We start from the raw sequence: 15,182 nt of genomic DNA on the forward strand, positions 1-15,182 counted from the left end.
TTTAAAAAATAAGTAAAGTAAGTCTTTCTCACAGTATTTTTCAAATCTGTCTCAGCCAAAACAGGCACAGCAGGAGTCAGTGTTGACAGCACCTGAGGGAAAGAGGTTGTGCTTTCTTGTATATAATGCTGGGTTTGGCTTTATCATTTGATGAGGATTGTTCTAGCAGGGCCCGTTGAATCCCGGATCCAGGGCCAGTAGACTGTGAGCAAGGCTGCAATTTGCTGCTTTTACAAGTGTTCAATTCACCTGCCTGTTGTTTAATTGGTTTCTACTCCTCCACTCTGTCTGATATTTAAAGCATCCCTTCCCTGCCAGTCATCTTTGAAGGATCCTCCAGAGTTAGAAGATAAATTCTTCCTTCCTCTTTTGATGCATTTAGAGGAAAGTTGTAACTCTGGAAATGTAACTGGCCTGTTAACAGCTCTGGGCTGCCTGTCAGAAATCCCCAGTGGAATTCGGAGACCTTGGGATTTGGCCTCTGGTCCCCATCACACCATCTGTAATTCTTAGAAGACACCACAGCATATAGTTCTGAACCGATCCACACACAGAGGTCATATCCACATTCCTCAAGGGACGTGCAACTTAATCTTGGTCTGGTGTGCTGCGTGGATGGAGTGTAGTAGATAAGAATGAGGTGGCTGAAGACAGCCACACGTTAATATCAGTACCCTATTTTAGAATGCACCCACTAATATGTTAGGAATGGATGTAGGAATGTGACCAGGAGAGGGGAAAGTGGCCAAGATACCTTTCAAGGTCTTGGAATATTAAGTTTTTAATGTAATGTTTGCACATGCTGGTTGCGGAGAGGACAGTGTAACCAAAAGTTTTCCCGTGCAGTTTTGAAAAGCACCTTTATTTTGATAAAATTCACTGACTTCTATCACCTATGACAAGAGAAAAAGGAGCCATGAGCTCTGTACCTGAGAAAGAGAAACTTCCAAAACCATTGAAAATTTTATCTCAAGCATCATTTTTAAAGTATTTTTGAGTAGTAGAGCATGTGTTTTTTAAAATATGATTTTACAAGCACTTCATTCAGAATCCCATCTGTAGTATTTCACAACGATGGGACCTTAAAAAATATTTGCAGTGGCTCCAGCAGGGCCTCCTTTTTAATGTGCTTACTGACCTTGAAGTAGGTTTGGGATTACTTTTTTAAAAATGTTTACTTTAATGCTGAATGGATTAAAACAATTTAACTCCTAGAGAACTGGTAATACAATTACGTGTGTGGGTAGACTTATGCTCTTAATAAGAATACTGAGGTAAACAGAATACCTTCCTCCTGACTCCTCTGCATAACTGAAAATTTACTGAATTTGAATGACAACATCCCTTTGGATTGATAGAATAACTTCAAAGACTCAGGCCTGTTTTCAGCTGGCTGTTGTATAGTAGGTTCTATTTTGTGTAGGCCTTTTAAAATTATTTTGAGGATGCTAATTATCTCTCATTTGCAGAGGTGATGTGATAGTAATTATAAAACAACATAAAGAAAAGCGATCCCTATCCTTGGTAGTTCACCACCTCAACATGTATTCAAAACCATCCTTGAACCACACAGAGGTTTCTGTTGATTCCCACTTATCAACAATCAAGTATGGAGTTATCAACACCACCTCTGTCTGGCTCCTCTTCTCAAAGATATTGTCGGTATATTACAAGCTTTTACTGGCTTATCATTTTAAATTACATAGAGAAAGTGCCCTCTCGATTATTCAACCCTTTAGATAGTACCTGTCAAATCTTCACTATGAAAAGGAGCATTTGTACACCCTTAATACACCTCTACATTGCACTTTCACATTATGAAGTTTTGTAAGTTTCTCTTCTGGGAGTACGATTAATACGTCTATGCTTTTTATATATGTTGATTTAAAAGACTGACATCCAATAAGGCCACTTAAAATACTAAAATCCTTCAATGTTGCTAGATTTAAAATGTTACCTAAAGTACCTGCTTCAGTATGAATAAAACTGTTGAGTCAATACAACTCTGAAACCACCTTAGGGAGCTGATATCTGAGAATCAGACACATGGGAGTCATCATTTATTCCTTCTGGAATTGTAGATGGACAGCATGTGAGCAAGTGGCCTGGAGCTCCTCCCAGTCCCGCAAGCCAGGCCTGTGACTGGGGGGTGGGAGGGTGCCCTGCAACAGCCTTCCACACGTCTCCCATCTTGACAGGGAAGGCGGGGGCCTCTGTCTAGAGTATCAGTGACACTTCGCCATCCCTTATTTTTTTGCAGTGACTCAGTGCAACCTCCTTGGTTCCAACTTGGGGCTGTCCTGACCTCCAGATTGGGAGAGATTATGGAGGGATGAGGGCCTCCCTCCAGAAGTTGGTCTCCTCCTTTGAAGTTGGCCCTGAAATATTTTCAAGTCTAGAATGTTTTGAAATTTCTAATTCTTCCTGAGGAGTTCACTAGACTATGAAAGGCAAGACCCACAGATCTGAGGACTAACTTTTATCATGAAGCTGATTTGAAATTGAAAAATTAAAGGAGTATATGTTACTGTAGATTTTTGTATTATCCTGAGTTGAATGTTTCCTCAAACTACATGTTTTAATTTGAATGATTGGGAGTCAGGTGACCTGAATTTTAATTGCAGTTATGGCAATAGCAAGCTTTGTGATCTCAAGTAAAATTTATGTCTCAGTTTACTCATTAGTAAAAATTAAGAAGTTAGATGGATGGGTTCTAAGATTCCTGCCAGTTCTAAATTTTATTCTGAACTTGGTATCAGGTCGTATCAATTTTCCAAGAATTCGCTGGGACTACTGCCTCAGTTGGTCCATTTCCTTTCCCTTCCATTTGTCCATGTAGAGGCTTGTTTAGTGACCTTTAGTGACTTGCTGGTGTTGGCCTGGGCCACCAGCAATGGTGGAATGAATGCTTTGGTCCCACCTAGAATGGAAGTCCTGGTGGAAGTCCTGGGTTCCACCTCCTGGGGGGCTGCCATTGTGGCCGAGCTCACGAACCCACACTGGTACCACAGGGCCAGTGCAGAGGCCCTGGGGATGAAATGGTCATTGCTAGACAAGAACCATCTTTTTTTTACCTTCTGAGTTTGGAATGGGTGGGCCACCTGCTCGCTGCCCTCTCTCAGGGGGACCTTTTTGTCCACATGGCTCAGTGTGTGATGATGTTGAGTTGGGTTGCACCCCTGAATTGCACCTTGCAGGCTTGGTGAACAGAAATGCAACAAGTGGCGCTGCTAACTAGCTCCCCCATCCTGTTACAGAACCACGATGGCAGCATCGACTTCCGAGAGTATGTGATCGGCCTGGCTGTCCTGTGCCATCCCGCCAACACCGAGGAGATCATCCAGGTGGCCTTCAAGGTAACTGTCAGCCCCGCTGAGGGCATCACGGGCTGCCTGGTCAACAAGTGTTGACTCTAAATGTATTATTTGAAAATCAGAGAATCTGTTATGTGCATTTATAGATCTGCTGTGACATGTACACCAGGGTAATGGAATTAAGACAATTGCTACTGAGAATAAAGAAAACACAAGCATCAGTTTAAGCGAAAATAGTCTGGAAGCAGCCTCGTTAACAGCATCAAGATTAAAGAAAGGTGACTGGACAAATCAGCTTAAAAAATTAGTTCTCGGCAGCCTCCCCTTTTGAAGCCTCAAAGTTAGGTGGCATACCAGGTGTCAGGAGATGTCCTGATTCTGCCTGTGGAAAGTTCTTGTCTCTCCTTATTTTCTCACTCTCTATCTCAGAGACATTTCAGATGGTTTTTCCCGATGGAACTTACTCTGTGGTGGCAGGACCAGGGGACATATGTCCGAGTTCCCACCTGACATGCTTTCCTGGAGCACCACACGTGCACAGCAGTAGGGGGTGTGGGCAGCCAAATAAGATCTGCGGCCTGGTCCCCAGCAGGGCCCGATGTAGGGGTGGGCCTGTGAGGCCTCAGACGCCTTCGCTGCCTACACACGCATAACAGGAGGGAAGAGTCCATTTCCAAAACACGTTTTTGGTTCTCCCTCCATGAAAGGAGCTTCACACATTACTACTTAACGGGAGGTTCCCTTGACTTCCAAGCTGGAGTGATCTGTTCTCAGGTAAAGCAAAACTTGCTCCCTGCTGGCCTCACAAGCCAAGTGGACAGAGGCTCACCGTTCAGCTTCGTGACCCAGGCCTCTGGCCAGCTGAGGACTTTCTCTAACCCCATTTCCAAGAATATGCCACTGTGACTCCAGCTGTTTTCTCCTCTGTTATCTAGAAACTTATTCTTCCCCAAAAATCCTTCCTCCTGTCTCCAGCCACCAGGAGAGGCCTCAGGGATGTCCCTGGGTTCTGCTTTGACAGAGGCAGCCCCAAGTTCACTTTTTATTTCAGTTTGGTTTCAACTGAGTTAACTGTTAAAGACTCTAGTGGTTGATGCTTAGCAGATGCTCATAGGCAGGAACCAGAACTCTGTCCAAGTTTCAAACACTTGGCTTTTACAGACTCACTCATCATAAAACCTAAAATTATACCCATAGCTGTCTTATTCCAGCCCAAATATTTCTGTGTCTCTTTTAGGATTTCATGTGTGTAATGACACGTTTAGTTGGGCCAAAGGTCACTCCTGGTTTACCAATGAGAGGCCTGATAGAAAACGTGGCACATAATCACAGTCATTATTGCTTTAAAAAAGTCCGGAGATTTTTTTTTTTTTTTGGTTGGCCTGTTCTTTCATAACATCGTGTTTTATATATATATATATATATATATATTTATAATATATTTATACCGTATTATATATATTATAATTATATATATAATTTTATATATTTTTACATCATTTTTCATTTTTGCACAGTGTATGCTTTTTCATCTTGGTATAGTCCCCATACAATTCCCACCCCCCCTTATTTTGGCAGTAATCCCTCCTACCTCCACCCCCTTTCATCTAGCCTGGGCCTCAGCCTGGGGCCAGGAGCGAGGAAATAGAACCTGAAGCTACTGTTGTTCCTGTAAGGCCGGGGTCAGCGTCCCTTAGTCGTTTCTCAGCCTGCCTCTCAGGTGGGTCTGCGGAGCATTGGTCCACTTTTATTTTTCACTCAGCAGCATCCTTTCCAGGTAGAGAGGAGCCATTTGCATCCTTTTATTTGGGTAGCGACCACAGTTAACTTCCCATCTTTGATCTTGCCCAGTCATCGTTGTCCCAGTGACCTTTAGAGGCAGAATATTACTCAGAGCTCTTCCGCTGAGAGCAGCAGCTGGAATTAGCGGGAAGGGCTGGGAGGGACCGGGCCGGGAGGCACAGACGCTGCAGCTCTGGGCCTGCTCTCCACTCCTCTCGGGCCTCCTCGCAGTCCCCATGAGCCACTGCAACTCTGTTCTTAATTCAAATTCCAGGGAGGGTCCAAATGGTCCTGGGCCATGTGCTTGCTGGCCCGAGAAGACAGGATGTTTTGATTAAGAGTCCACAGTATTCTGTGCAATGGGGACGTATCATTATCCCCTTCCCGAAGGAACTGGGCGGTGGAACGGCCTCCCAGGCTTTTATGCGTGGCTGCTGGCCCCTGGCTCTCCTTCCTTCCTTTCTTAAAAGAAGAACCTGTGTTTGTTGCCTGCACTCCCCAGAGCCCAGATCGGAGACTCACCTTAGATCCAGGAACTTTGCAGCAGGGACATGACTGGGAATGAACAGTAAACAGGGGTGGAGAGTGGGGCTCCGTGAGGATGATGGAGACAGAGGACAGCTGGAGAGAAAGTAAACGACCCCAGCAAGGGACGCATGAAGGGCGCTTTATAGGGGGAGAGCCACCAGAGAGCTCCGTTAGGGACAGAGTATGAACCCTGGCAGTTCCTGTTGGAAGCCCCCAAAGGGCCCTGGGGCTGCCATTTGTAAAGCAAATTAGTCAGCATATGCCTCTTCCCACCCCCACCACGTGGGGTCTGAGCAATAGAGGGTGAACTGGAGTCAGTGCCTTCCTAGGGGGCCAGCAGACCAACTGCAGATGGGATTGTCCTCCCACCCTCAGGGGCACTCGAAACACAACTCATGGGCTTGTTGTGATCATGGCACCTTCATCCAGGGCCCGCTTGCTTAGTCTGAGCATGTGTTTGGTCAGAAGTAGATCCTGGGCCTCCCTGGTGGCGCAGTGGATTAAATCACTGCACTATGCAGCAATCCGCAGCCTCTGCAGCACGAGTTCAATCCCCAGCTAGGGAGCAACCTACATGGCGCAGCAGACCTCTCCTGACTCGCCCGCTGCTCCCCTCAGCAGTGTACTTCAGTCCTTCTGCCTGTTCTGTTCCCTGCTCTGTCTCTGGTGAATCCTCTCACTCCCCACACCCCTGGCCTGTACCCCAGTTCTTGTATGCATAAATAAATAAATCTTAAGAAAGAAAAAAAAAGTAGATCCCTGTAGAGCAAGAACTCCTGTTACCATTTGCCCCGCTGGGTCCCCAGCTCTACCACTCGCGAGTGACATGGTGTTGGCTTTTGCATCCGTGAGATGAGGGCGCCTCCTTCCGTCAGACTGTAAGGGTTAGATAAGTAAGTTGAGCCCTTCTGATTGGTGCCTCCACAGAATAAGCTTATACATTGTTTTTTTAAAAAAAAAAAATGTTAATACCCAGGAGAGGATTTCAACTATGGGATATAAATGATTAGTAATCTTGACTTCCAAACTCTCCCACCCTCCTGCCTTTCCCCCTCTCCCTGTACAGATGCACGTTCCCTCTTTCCTAAAGACAGTCTCCCTCTGTGCTTGGCCACGGCCCATTTCTCGCCTTCCCTTCATTCCATAATTTCTTAAGAGTCCACACTTGTCGCCTCCACCCCTCGCCTCTGTTCATTCCTTGATTCCCGTTACATCCGGCTTCCAGTTCCTGAAACTGCTTCCTGCTGTCCTCAGGGTCTCCTGTTGCCAAATCCAGCAGACCTTTTGGCTTCCTGCTTGACCCTTCCACAGCTTCTTACTCTGGCAGCCATCACCCCTGTCAGAGTCTCTTCCTCTTTCTTAACAGCTCCCGCAGCCCCCAAGATGCGTGCTCTTCTCTGCTCGTTCTCTGTCTCGGTCTTTCCAGCCACTTCCCCTTCCCCACACGCCTCAATTCTTGCTGTTCCCAAGGCTCTGCCTTACTTTGCACATTCTGCACAGATGTCAACATAGCCATCATTCCAGGTCTTATCTAAGTCTATATTTCAAACCTCATCACTCTCCTGTGCTAAGAGGCTGAATCTCTGATCTTCCTGGCACCTCTGACTCAAATTTAACCCCCCCCAGGCCCCCTGCCCTCCATTCTTGGGAATGTGGCCCATTTTCACCCCCATGTTTGAGATACAAGACCTTAGCCATCTTTGACGCCTTCCTTTCCATCCCTGCGACCTCTTACTGATACGCGTTGGCGGCTTCCTCATAAATTCCATCCCCCATTGTCCTTCCTGCTTCTTTACCTGACTCCCAATGGGTTTTCCTTCCCCAGTCCATCTTCCACACTCTGCCCCAAAGCTCCTTCAGTTCCCACGTGACCACATACAGGGCCTCCACGGTGACCCCTCCAGGGCCAGGGACGCTTTGTATCTCGTCACGGCCTGCTTGTGCTCAGGTCCTGACCTGCGCGCAGGCCACCCCCAGATCCCAGGACTATCTCTTCATGTGCTGAGTCACAGCTCAGATGCCAGCACCTCTGTAAAGGCTCCTGCACTCTCAGAGCAGGCTTCATCTTGGTCTCCACACGACCCCTGCATCCTTGGGACTTAGTGCTGACACAGCCCCTATCTTTACTCCATCTCTCTCCACTGCTAACTGTAAGCGTTGTGAGGGCCCCAGAGACCACGCTTCATATTCAAGCCCTTAGCCCCTGGCGTGATAAATACCCAAATTATCAAAGAGTATGTCCTCCAAGGCTGCTCCCTGCTGCCGTTTCTCTGGGAGCTGCTCTTACGTCAAACTCTCTTTCTCTTCAGCTCTTTGACGTCGATGAGGATGGTTTCATCTCGGAGGAAGAGTTTTCCACCATCCTGCAGGCCTCGCTCGGAGTGCCTGACCTTGACGTTTCTGGTCTCTTCAAGGAAATAGCCCAGGGGGATTCTGTTTCCTATGGTGAGTAGGCACTGTTGCTCCCCATTCGGTTTACAGGGAGGGCATCTGGACTATGGGGGGACCCTCAGGCAGCCTCAGTTACCAGTCAGACTCCAAGTTTTGAACTTTATATAATGGATGTGTCCAATATGTACTCTTTTGTATCTGGCTTTTATCATTCAACATCAGGGCTTTGAGGCTCACCCACACAGTTGTTCATTTTTCTCCCTGTACAGCAGGATGTCCCATGGACACGCCCCAGTGTCTATCCATCCCCCTACTGCTGACCGACATTTGACCTGTTCCCTTTGGTTACCTATTAGGAATGATGCTGCTATAGACATTGCCATTCCTGGCTCCCAGACACACTATATAGAAATTTCTCTGAGTTATATATGTTGGAATGGAGTTCATGGGTCGTAGAGTATCCATATCTCCAAGTCAGAACACGAAAAACCCTTTCTCCAAAGTGCCTGTGTCTGTCGCTTGTGAGAGCTAAGTATAGGAATCCTGCAGGAATTGCAGGAGTAAAGTCTTATGTTCACGTGCGTCATGCAAAAAGAAGATTCACCTCAATGTAATTGGATTGTTTTTTCTCCTCTTGTAGAGGAATTTAAAAGTTTTGCCCTAAAGCATCCAGAATATGCCAAGATATTTACAACATACTTGGACCTCCAAACGTGCCACGTGTTCTCGTTGCCCCAAGAGGCTCAGGCAGCTCCCTCCATTGCGAGTAACAAAGTCAGCCCTGAACACCACGAAGAGAGTCCCTCGGACAAAAAGGAAGACTGACAGTGTTCCCAGGAAGGAAATGAGGGTCTCTTACTCGGAATCGCAAAGGCGCTTATTGATAGTATTTTAAATGTGATGGAATTGTAAAGACGGTTGTTGATAGTATTTTAAATGTGATGGTGAGTAATGATGATGTTTAAAATGGGAAACTTTTTTTATAAAAATAGTAGATTTTTCTTACTGAAATGCTTTCATTCACATGTGTCTATCAAGTAATATTTCTTTTATGTTACACTGTACTGTAGGGATTGGCTTACTGGCAAATATGCTTGGATACATTTTCCAGTTAACTTTGCATATCCAAAGGAATGACATGTGCCCGCGGACCAGCACAGCAGTAGACGATGAGGCCACCTCAGGGTTGAGAGAAGCGTGCAGGGTGGTCAGGGCGTCGGCGAAAGAAATGACACACAGACACACTTCAAGAGTGAAAATCTGAGTGTAATTTTCTTTGAGTTTGTGACCAGTATATATATGTTTTCCAAAAGCACAGGAATGAATATCAAAGAAATTAGCTTGCTCATGGGCTCAGTCTATCACCATCAGGGAGGTGATCTACATAACAAACAATGACCATTATAGAAGAAAGGAGGAAGTTTAGAAAGACAGATAAGGGATTAAAGTTTGTAGTTCTAGGAAGACAGGATAAGATTTTTTAGCATTCTTGTAGTGGTTCTTGGTGGTCGTTATCTATTGATAAGCTTCTGCCTTTTCAGGGAACTTCTGCTGCACTTCCTCTGCTTCAGGCTGTTCTCTCCCCGCTTGCTGGTGGTTGCCCAGCCGGACCTAGGGACCGTGGCGAAAGCCATTCCTAAAGATCACTGCGGGGGGAGGTGCAGCAGGTAGGGTTTTGCTGTTCTTCCCCTGCGCGCTGGTTGCCCAGCCGGACCTAGGGCCGGTTAGCCCTAAAGGTCACTGCAGGGGGAGGTGCAGCAGACATGGGCTCACTTTCCTGGTGAGCATTCATGATTTAATGATTGACTGATGAGCATTAATCAACATTGTAAACACTAAAAAGAGACTTTTTAAAATCTATTTCCCCTAAGGAAATAAACTCATAGTCTGTTACTTCTAATCCCTTCCCACTCCAGAAATGAGAATAAGATGATGTAATACTTTTACCTTCACAAGTTCGTTTTTCCCATTTCCATATCAGTTTCTAGGATTACTGAATATGAGTGGATGAGAAGAGAAAGCGCTATTAATGAGATAAAACTTCTTAAAATTCTTATTTTCTTTAGCATGCATCTCTGTAACAGATTCCTTAATCACTTGCCAAGGGAATCTTACCCTTGTACATGATCTGCAGGTTAGGAACTTTGTTTTAAAGCAGCTACTATGGCCAAAGGCGAGGTGGGAATTGCCTTATTGAAGGTAACATGGATCTCCTAATGAGGAAAGAAAATTGTTGGTCAGGGGGTGGTTTCATTTGAGTCAGAGTTCAGAATGTAGCAGTTGCTCACTAAATGAATCAGGTTTGCTGTATTTATCTAACATTAGAATTAATCTATTTTACCATTTACATGGTAGCTTTATTTTGTGCAATGTCCTCTCCATGTTTAGAGCTTGCCTGAAATATATACAGGGAAAGCACCAAAGTTTCCAAACTATCACCAAAAGTTAGGGAATCCCAAAGCCAACTTTATTAATGGATGGCCACGGTTTAGCCTCCAGGCAAGAATCTTACAGGGATATTTTTCCTTTAGTTGAGCAATAATTTTCCTCAAGTGCCATTTTATCAGATGTCAATCATGCATGCATATCGTTAATATCATTTGTATTTGAAATTTTGAACAAAGAACCAGTGTATTAATATACTGTACAAAAAATAGTTGGTTCCCATTCTGAATTCAGTCTTTGAATTCAAAGTCTGTTTGGGCTATGCTCCTGAACATGCTGGTGATTCACCTCCAAGCTACTTTTTCAAAGCCATTCTGAACTTGAGAAGTTCCATGAGAGGTGTTAGAGTTTATATTTAATCCAGAGTCAGAATTTCAAACTAGTTTTACATATTAAGCAGTAGTATCCCAATGTAATAAATATATATTAAATATATATTGCTTATTAAAATGTTTCATCCTTCAGTATCTATTATTATTTGCTTTTATCTTAAAGCTTTTTACACAAAGGATTGAATAAGTAAAAGCAATTGCTTAAGTAATCAGAAAGTACACTTTTATAATAATGTCCATGATATGCAATTGAATGTATGTAATACTCAGGTACCATGAATTTTTTTTTTTATAGAAAAGCAACATATCCATCATGAACAAGTAACATTGGAAATTAAAGGCATTCTCTGAAAGTTATTCCATTGTTTTCCTGTTTTGAAATGACTTTTTATGCTCTTTAATTCCACTTCTGCCAGTGTATCTTCCTATTTTATTATATTACTGAATAAATAAACTTACATAAAATTCTTGGCAATTAAAAAATTCTGGTTTTGCCATTTTGTCTCAAATGTAATATACCTTTTTAATATCATGGCTTGAATATAAGTCTGCATATTTGTGAATGTGATTAATCATTTTTGTTTGCATGGAGGCTTTATAAAATGTCAGACATGATTTTACTCTAATGAAAAACTCAAATTTTAGCCTAAGTAGCATTAGTTAGTATTCCTAAAGAAATCAACTTTCGACTGCTGGGGCGTATGCAGTAGCACGGACCTGACCATCAGTGTTACAACAGAGCAGGCCTCTCCTTTATGCCCCTTTAACAATGACTAACCTCAGAGAGGCTGGCTCTCCTTTTAGTATTTAAAGTAAGAATTAAATTTCATTAAATCAGTTAAATACACAGTGGTTCTAGATAATAGTTTTTTAAAGTGTTACTCTTTGAGATGAGAAATGCTAGCTCCAAAGACCTACAAAGCATAAAAATTTCAATCAGCACAGTTCTGTGGAAGGACAATGGCATAATGAGTGCTAACAGGCCAAGTCGCCTGCATTGGATGTATCTAATTCTCTGCCACTGCTTCTAGTTTTGGAAGTCTGAAAGTGATAGCTGGTGGCAATACCTGTAATGGATATTTAGAAGAGACTGCCTCCCTTTTTTTAAAAAAAAGATTTATTTATTTATGCATATAAGAACTAGGGTACAGGCGGTAAGAGGATTCACCAGAGACAGAGTGGGGAACAGAACAGGCAGATCCACTGAAATCCACTGCTGAGGGGAGCAGCGGGGAGACAGGAGAGGTCTGCTGTGCCATGTGGGTTGTTCTCTGGCCGGGGATCCAACTCGTGCTGCAGTGGCTGCCGATAGCTTCATAGTGCTGAGACTTAACCTCTTGAGCCACCAGGGAGGCTCCTCTTTGCGTTGCCCTTTTTACTCTATCTAATGCGACTCTAGTTTCCAGACAACCATTCTCTCCAAACAAGCTTTGCAAATGTCTGTGTAAAGCATGTGCTAACAGATTGTCTCTTCTACAGTCAGATACCAGTTTGCTATTATTTTTCTAACATGTTAGCCTAGTCCTTTTCTTAATCCTATGAAAGAATCTATGCCCATTAGAAAAAAGAAAATAGTAATCAGAAAAGAGTCATGTTTACTTCTACCACACAAATCAACTACTTCTGACCATTTATTTTACCCTTTTTTCCTAGATAGTCTTATATTCTCAAGATTACAGTGTCTATGGTGTTTTGTATCCTACTGTTTAATTTGCAATATAACATTTGCTAATGTCATTCAAATTCCCTGTAAATGTAAATTTTTTTTTAAAGGAAATGGGAGGCTTTTTTTTTTTTTAAAGATTTATTTATTTATGTATACAAGCACTGGGTAAAGTCAGAAGCGCGGGAGGGTGAGAAAATTCACCAGAGCCAGAAAGGAGAGCAGAACAGGCAGAGTGACGAAGTACACTGCTGAGGGGAGCAGCGGGCGCGGCAGGAGAGGTCTACGCGCCATGTGGGACCCTCGCCCAGCGGTCAGGGATTGAACCAGCGCTGCAGAGCTTCGCAGCCCAGCGCTCAACCGCTGCACCACCGGGGAGGCCCGTAAATGTAAATTTTTTAAGTGTACCTAATATTCCTACAATAGCTATGATACGATGTATGCAGTCTTTCTTCTATTTAACATTTCCACTTTGGGACTATTAAAAATAGCCATAATAGGGGGCCTCCCAGTGGCACAGCCGGTTGAGCATAGCACTGTGAAGCTATCCACAGCCTCTACAGGGCGGGTTTGACTCCTGGCTGTCCAGGGAGATTCCCACATGGCACAGCAGACCTCTCCTGGCTCTCCCGCTGCTCCCCTCAGCAGTGTATTTCAGTAAGTCCACCTGCTCTGCTCCCCACTCTGTTTCCAGTCAACCCTCTCACCACCCCCTCACCTCTGGCCTACACCCCAGTTCTTCTATGCAAAAAAAATAATAAAGAAATGAAACAATTCTTAAGTGACATAGCTTGGAATTGTTGTCCTTAACTTAGGTGAACTCGTTTATGTATTTATTGTCTGTTGTTGCTAGTATCTAAAAGGTGTGCCTGGCATATAGTAAGCACTCAATATTGGATGAATGAATGGATAATGATATCATCATTCATTTGTGCCCTGTATTGTGCTAGAATAGACATCATCTTTACCACAAACTGGAAAACCTGGGGCTTGATTTCATTTAGAAATCAAGGCTCAGAGAGGTCCCCTCACTTGCTCAGGGTTACATAACTGGAAAGTGCCAGGGCTGGAATTCAAACCCAAGGCTGTCTGGCTCTAAGTGAGGGAACTTTTAATTAGGCCAATGTAACTTGAGCTCATGTAATAACTAAAGAATTATATGACAGGCACCAAGTTCCAGAAACATGGAAACTAGATAATCTGAGAACCAGAACCCTCTGGCCACAAACCCCATAGAATGCGGAACAAAAGATCCCAAACATTGGAAATGTGTAGTGGACGTGTAAGAACCTAAGGGAAATCCTCAAAGGCCAAAAGGAAACCAGAACGGAGTGAAAGCATCAGAGTCACACTTGGCCTGTGGACTTTCGTCAGTCCCAGGAACTGAGAGATTTAGGATTTCGTGGCTGTGAGAGACAAAAGCAACAGGCTTTATACCATGTGGGATTCGGGACTAAGATCTCAGTAAATATTCATTTGAAGGACTACACTCCCTGCAAAAGATCCGCCTGTTCTGCTCCCCGCTCTGTCTCTGGTGATCCTCTCACCCCCCACACCTCTGGCATACATCCCAGTTCTTCTATGCCTAAATAAATAAATCTTTAAAAAAAAAAAGATAAAGAGATACATAGACAGACAGATATATAGAGACAGACAGACAGACACGGTGCTGCTCTTCTACGGAAGGACAGCAGACCTATTGCATTGGGACCCCACCCTTATAATTTCTTTTAAATTTATTTAACTCCCTAAAGGTCCTATCTCTAAAAACAATTACACTAAAGATTTGGTCCTCAACTTACACTTTTGGATGTGGGGGAGACACATTTCATAACAATAATCAACCAAAGACTTAATCCTATACAGATTTCTAGAGCTCTTTCTCTAAACATCTCCCTTTTTCGCAAACTCTACTGGGCACTTTCCAACAAGTTCATCCTCCCCAGGCTCCATCTCTGTCTCCTTAGCTAAGTGACACCACTATATTCTCTTTGGATTCTTCCACCCTACAAAATAGTCCAGAATATTCTCTAGACAGAGAGTCAGAGGAGTCTCCAGTTCACCTCATTTGTTTGCTGCCGCAGACAGGACAGCCCATGAAGTTCTCTGCCATTAAGGAAGACTCAGAGTCTAAATGAATTTGCAGTGGGGAGAGGCTGGGGAGAGCCATCGAGAGCAGCTCTGCCTCTCACCCTCCCAGCCCAAGCTTTTATTAAAAGTATGAACAAAGGAACAAGAAAACAGCACACAATTGTGTTTATGCTTATACAGATTAATAAGTTGCTGCTGAAAACAAACTTTGCTGGTTACTAGGGATCATGCGCAGAAGCTGGGATGTCCTCAGAGAACAGGAGTCAATTCTGGAAGAAGTTCTGTTTGCAGAACGTCTGACATCCTGGAACTCCGTATGCAGAGTAAACAGGTGCTCTCCAAAAACTCCAGCTCCCTGCAGGGCAGCAGCCTCCCAACAGTTTGCCTTCTTGTAGGGATTGTAATACTGCAATACCTGAAATCTAAAATAGCCTTTTATCTATATCTTCTCCATGTTAATCATATTTTGTGGTAAGCGGTTTCTAAATCATGGTCCTGGTTATTCCATCGTAGGTGAAAGTGGAAGATCCCCGAATCTCTACCCCCCGCACAGTGAACATTGTTTAAAACATAAATCTGGCCTAATGTGTATTTGAGATTTGGAATTTACCAGCGTGGTCTCTGAAGCCCCAAGCT

General features: G+C 43.9%; 1 protein-coding gene across 1 annotated transcript in view; it reads left to right on the forward strand.

Moving 5' to 3' along the window:
* LPCAT2 (lysophosphatidylcholine acyltransferase 2) overlaps nt 1–11,259 on the forward strand; it is a 58,310-nt gene extending 47,051 nt beyond the window's left edge. The window contains exons 12-14 of the mRNA XM_037515807.2: nt 3,258–3,356; nt 7,934–8,069; nt 8,656–11,259. Of these exons, the coding sequence (XP_037371704.1) occupies nt 3,258–3,356; nt 7,934–8,069; nt 8,656–8,840 (420 nt within the window). The 3' untranslated portion in view covers nt 8,841–11,259. The remainder of the gene's footprint in view (nt 1–3,257; nt 3,357–7,933; nt 8,070–8,655) is intronic.
* Nucleotides 11,260–15,182: the final 3,923 nt, after the last annotated feature.

This window comes from Talpa occidentalis, unplaced genomic scaffold (assembly GCF_014898055.3).
Source record: "Talpa occidentalis isolate TD23 unplaced genomic scaffold, MPIMG_talOcc4v2.1 talOcc4.17, whole genome shotgun sequence".
Classification (NCBI taxonomy): domain Eukaryota; kingdom Metazoa; phylum Chordata; class Mammalia; order Eulipotyphla; family Talpidae; genus Talpa; species Talpa occidentalis.